Genomic DNA, 5,653 nt, shown 5'->3' on the forward strand with positions numbered 1-5,653 from the left:
AGTAATACTTCACAGTCACTTGAGGTTTACGGGTGGCAGACACTTGTTTTATTTGGCAATAGCCCTAGGGTTTGGCTCATGTGTAATCCTCTTGATTTTACTCATAGTCCAGATAGTCTCTTGCAAGTCTGGGACAAGTGTCCTTGGACGGGTCTCCTGGGTGCTGCAGGGTATGAATATCTACTTTGCTCACAAGATGACAGCAGCAATAAATATTTGTGTCACTAATCACAAAACACTTAATGGACTTCACAAGTTATTCCCAGGAAATAAGAGAATTCCTTCACCTGCCGTTGAAATGCAACTGTAGCTGGGGCAGAGAGCAACACTGCTTTATGGTACATGACTACACCACCCTGGGGCTTACAGGACAAGAGTACAGTTTCCAGCTGAAGCAACCAGAGGGATTTGGACAGGAAAGGTAAAGTTATCCAAAAGAAACTCAGACCACAATGTTGGAAGTACTTCTGTTACATTAGGAAACATTCACTTACTAGTTTTTTCATTATTAGTTTGCTCCTTGTAGCAAATCCAACTAGTCTGGACCTTGGGTTTCTGTGCTACCAGCAATGTTTCCAGAGACATGACATGAGGTTCGTGACACCCAAATTTGGTTAATCCTGATGTAGGAGTCTCCCCCCAGAGTCCATTTACAGCCAATGGCCTCACATCTTGGAGGTATTCATCTCCTCTGTAGGGATGTGCATTCCTCGCAGGAATGTGTTGAGATGAGAGGAGACATGTGGAAGTGCCTAATTGTCCCCACTAATTTCAAAAGGACTCCAGAGGAGCAGCTTCCATGGGGTGTCTGTGTTACACGCATGTCAGTTTAGGTGGGAGAGACTCACTCTAAAAAGAGATATAATTTTTCCTTGAATGCCCTTCTGTTCCTGGGATTCCTTTCAATGCTTTGGCCCAGCTCAGCACTTGCATGTAACACAAAACAGGGTTGCACTGTTATATTTAACAAGAGATGCTTTAGAGATGCTAAATATTGACATGTGCCTAATGCTTCACCAAACAAGAATAAATTAGCGTTAAGGACAAGCAAATTAATTGGCCTATAACGGTATGTTTTGTTAAATGCCCTGAAGAAGTATTGAATGACACTTGTTGCAATGCCAAAGCAATTCCTCTTGGCACTCTCCCAGCACAGTGTGTACACTGCATAGCTCCCACTGCCTGCATTGTTTCAGGCTCACAGGATTTGTTTGTTCTTCTTTGCAGGTGCAGGGAGCCTGCTCAGATCCTCCTGTTTGGTGAGGTTGTGGTCAGAGCTGTCATGGGAACAGTCCTTCACAGCGCTGTAGTACACCGGGGTGGTGGATGGGGCAGGGTGCTCAGCACTCTTCTCCTGGCACTTGTATAACTTCCTAAAGGCAGCCCTGAACTTCTGTGACATGAGGTTGTAGATGATGGGGTTGATGGCACTGTTCAGGTAGATGCACAGGCGGCAGAAGAGGAGGAACCAGGTGTTCAGGTACGGAGGGTCCACGAAGGAGTTCACCACCACCAGCGTGCGGTAAGGCAGCCACAGCACGGCAAAGAGGGCCACCACGACAGCCAGCATCTTGGTCACCTTGATGGTGGGGAGATGCAAAAAGAGAAATAGCCAGATGGTGCTAAATGTCCAGCAGAATTTCCCACCTGGAGAAGTGGTACAGACAGCTAGCTTCTCTCTCTAAGCATTTAAAAGAAACACCCAAGCTATTTCAGCTATTTCTTGCTGAAACCATTTTAATCAGGAAATCATTTTGCATAAATAAAACCTGAAATTTTAGGTTTTCATCTATTACTGAAGATCCTTTAAAACTCTTTAGAAAAAGTATTCACCATCCTGGAAATGGGCTGGGATAACCATGGGAATTTCTGTACCAGAAAGCAAATTTGAAAATTGTACATAAAAGTAAATGAATAAGGAAAATACTTGTCTAAAGGTGGAGACCTCGGTCTTAGGGTTGTCATGGGATATACCTCATCTCCTTCCCTAGGGTTTCCTGGTTTCCTACACCACCTATATTGTTCCAGGGAATAGGCTCCTGGTACAGAGCAACCCTGGGAGCAGAGGAGACTGTCAGGAATCCTATACTACTTGTGCTGATATAGGGGTTACTTAGCTACTGGCCATGGGTTACTTTAATTTTTGGCACACTAGGGAGGTACTACATAAACATATTGGGAACAAAAAGAAGCTGAGAACTCAGTGCCCTCAACTCAACATAAGCTTGTTCAGGAAATTGGGGTTTTGCACTGAAACACCAGTCATCCTAATAATTTCAACAGCAATTTCTGGTAAGTGGCAATCCTCCTCCAACAAATACTAATAAAATACACATGTCCCCAAGGAGGAAAGTATGACTAAACACTGATGCCACATGCATATCTAGGCAGTGGTGTTTCAAAAGTCAGAAGGGGAGTTGTGCAATAATCCAGTTCTTAATATGGATATAAGCACTGAGATCACATTTAGTGTCTCTCAGCTTTTCTTGGAGTGCTTTTTTTACTTCATCAAAAGAAACGATGCCTTCCTGCAATGCCGTGAGTAGAAACCGGGGGTCATTGGTAGTGGCAACAAAAGTTTCCCTGGGACTATTACCAAGCTGAGGCCAAAATAGAAGGGGTTTGCTGTGTGTGGTTTAATGGAAACGTGAGGGCACTTCCAAAAATAAGATCTTGCAGTGATACAGTGAGTGCTGGGTGAAGCTTGTTTGCTGCCACAGTTTGTTGCCTTTTGGGAAAGATATGAGAGAATGTACAAGTGGTGTCTCACAAAGCTGTGTCCAGCCTCTGTCCCTGTCCGGGAAGCACAGATGCTTCATCCCAGCCAGTATCCTCCCTCCTTGTTCCTGCACCATCATCCTGAGTTGTACATCCTTTTTTGAGGAATCCCACTCCCTCTAGTGGTCCCTCTCTGGGAGATGAAATACGGACTTGGAGGTGTTTGTAGAAGCGGTAAGTGCAGCAAAGCTCACACCTTGTGATGTCCTGCTCTGGACTTCGGTGCTTTTAGAAGCACCGGTGAGAAAACAGCAGCATCTTCACACCCCAAAAGCAGTGCAGTTCTGGGGCTGTGTAGGAGCACAGCCACAGAAAAACTCCCCCATCCATCCAGGCAAGGGAGAAAAATGGGCACCTGTGAGATAGCCCCTTGAGGACCGTCCCAGGAAACTCTGGACATGGGGCCTGGAAGAGCCAGTTCCCCTATAAAGAGAGGAAAGGGGAGGAATGCTGATGTCAGTGCCTGTACTCTGGTCAGAGAGACCTCCAGAGCTACACACAGCCACCAACTGGAAGCCCTGGAAAACTGCTTTACAGTTTAAAAACTTAGTGCCATCTTTATTCCTTATGATGCCAGCACTGTGATGTCAGGCCGTTCACGGGAAGTCTTTGCATGCTAAGATATTTTGGGAGGTAGTGACAATCTCGAGTAAACTCCTGGTGTAACAGTAAAGAGTGCACAAGGTGTTTCCAGGAGCTGGAATGCCCATCATCCTGCCCCAACAGCCACTTGTCCTAATGATGCTGGAGCACCCTGTGCCACTCCACAGCACAGCACTGCAGGGGGAGAGGCACAGCCCCCCCAGCCCCTCCAGCAGCTGCCCTAGAAGGAGAGATCCATGGACCAGTAGAGAGCTCTCGCTGCCGAACACCCTGCCCAAGGCTCTGGCAGCAGCCAGTGGCCATGGGAGAGCAGGCAAATGGTTTGGAAGAAGCCAGCACTTGCTTTAAACCTTTCAGTGCTAGAGAAAAAGGGAGGAAAAGTTGAACTGGAAAGATTTAGAAGTTAATGAAGAAATACACGTTCTCTGCGCTGTTTGCTTCCCCTCTGTGACCCTGACTTGTCTCTCCTGGGGAACGGACGTTCCTGTGCAAGACAGGCAACAAGATACTGAACTGGAAACATGAGGACTTTAGGGCAGGCTGAAGTCTACTTTGGGCTATCTGGAAATCACAACAGTGATGTCAAGCACTCAAGCCAAACTCCCAGGTTCAGCCCTTTCCTTAAAATAGCATCTGCCTATTCAGAATGGGACTGTCCCATGTCTAGATACTGACCTGTCCAAAGAGATGGGACACGAGGCCGTGGTTGTCCATGTGAACAGAGGAGGACAAGCAATGAGGACGGAAGGAGGTGGGAGGAGGAGGTGGGAGATAGCAGGCAGCTGAGAGACACAGGAATCACTGAAATGCAGACACGCCACTGTGACACCGAGGTGACTGCCTCAGCTGCAGGGACTGGGGGGCTGCAGCCAGGGCTGTGCTCTGGGGGAAGACAGCTTTCCCTTCTCTCTGCTCCCTTAAATCTGAGTTCACCTGCACGGGACACTGTCTGAGAGGTGAGCATAACATGAGCCAGCCCTGTCCTCCTCGGGGAGGCAATCAGTAATTAATTAGCCAGCAAAGTACCTGCACTCCTGCCTCTCCCCGGCTGAAGCCCTGTCCTGCTCTACCAAGCCCAACCAAAGCAGGGAGAGCCCATCTGTGCTGCCGGACCCCAGCTGGGCTTGAGGGGTTTCTTTGCAGCAAACCAACACTCCCCACTTCCTCCACAAAGGGAAGGAAAGTAATGTGGCACCTCGCCCCCTGCCAGAATGCCCCTCAAAGCCCTGAGCCCCTGGCAGTGCTGCCTGCAGCCCGGCGTGCCCAGCACAGGGGAGCCCCTACCTGCTTGCGGGAGCTCAAGGTGCCCCTGCTGCCCCGGCAGGAGAGCTTGAGGGAGCTGCCCTGGTGCATGGAGCCCAGGAAGGAATGCTGCGGGGTGCCGGGCAGTGGGCTCACGAAGAGGATGTGGGCAATGAGGCCGTAGAGGACAGTTGCCAGCCCCAGTGGGATGACGTAAAAGACAGCAAAATCCAAGAAGTAAATGGGCATGTAAAGGCTTCTGGAGACCCGGTAGCCACAGATGACCTGCGCCCCATCCAAGAAGGTGACCTGGGTCGTGTCCACCAGGAAGAACCACATGAGGCAATAGAGGGAGGTGAAGAGCCACAGCGAGGCGATGATGCGCTTGGCGCGGGACACGGTGCACAGGAGCTGTGCCTTGATGGCGTGGCAGATGGCGATGTACCGCTCCACCGTGAAGGCGGCGATGGACCAGGCGGAGATGTTGATGCCCAGGTACTGCAAGTAGGTGATGCAGAGGCAGCCGGCGTAGCCGTACACCCAAGAAGCCACCACTTCGGAGATGTTGGGCAGCCCGGCCGCCAGCAGCACGATGAGGTCGGCCACGGCCAGGCTCACCAGGTAGCAGTTGGTGGGGGTCACCATGTGCTTGGTGCGTAGCACCACTAGCACCACCATGGCGTTGCCCGCGATGCCCACGCCGCAGATGAGCAGCACCAGCAGGATGGTGACCACCTGCAGCTCCAGGGGCTGCCGGGGCATCCTGCCCAGGCTCTGGTTGCCGCTGCCCAGCGCGGCTCCCGGGCTGGCCGAGCCGTTCTCCATCGTGCCCGCAGCCAGCGGCGGAGCCCCGCGCACCCTGCGGCAGCAGCGGGGAGCCGGGGCTGCCCCCGAGCCCCCTCCCCGCCTTCCCGCCCACCCCGGCTCCTCCCTCCCCTTTTTTTCCACGATTCGCCCCAAGTCTTGCAGCCGCCCGGCTCCTTGCACCCCTCTCCCCTGCAAACTCTCCTCCTGGAGGGGCAGGGAGCGG

The 5,653-nt window shown here is 51.2% G+C and overlaps 1 protein-coding gene across 1 annotated transcript; it reads right to left on the bottom strand.

Annotated features, from left to right (window-relative positions):
* Positions 1-1,011: 1,011 nt before the first annotated feature.
* On the bottom strand, positions 1,012-5,448 carry LOC138121101 (thyrotropin-releasing hormone receptor-like). Its single transcript, XM_069034314.1, has 2 exons — positions 4,666-5,448; positions 1,012-1,579 (listed from the first exon to the last, which is right to left on the bottom strand). Exons 1-2 carry the CDS (start codon positions 5,446-5,448, stop codon positions 1,199-1,201), a joined length of 1,164 nt encoding a protein of 387 aa, XP_068890415.1. The 3' UTR covers positions 1,012-1,198.
* Positions 5,449-5,653: the final 205 nt, after the last annotated feature.

This window comes from Aphelocoma coerulescens, chromosome 20 (genome assembly GCF_041296385.1).
Source record: "Aphelocoma coerulescens isolate FSJ_1873_10779 chromosome 20, UR_Acoe_1.0, whole genome shotgun sequence".
NCBI lineage: Eukaryota > Metazoa > Chordata > Aves > Passeriformes > Corvidae > Aphelocoma > Aphelocoma coerulescens.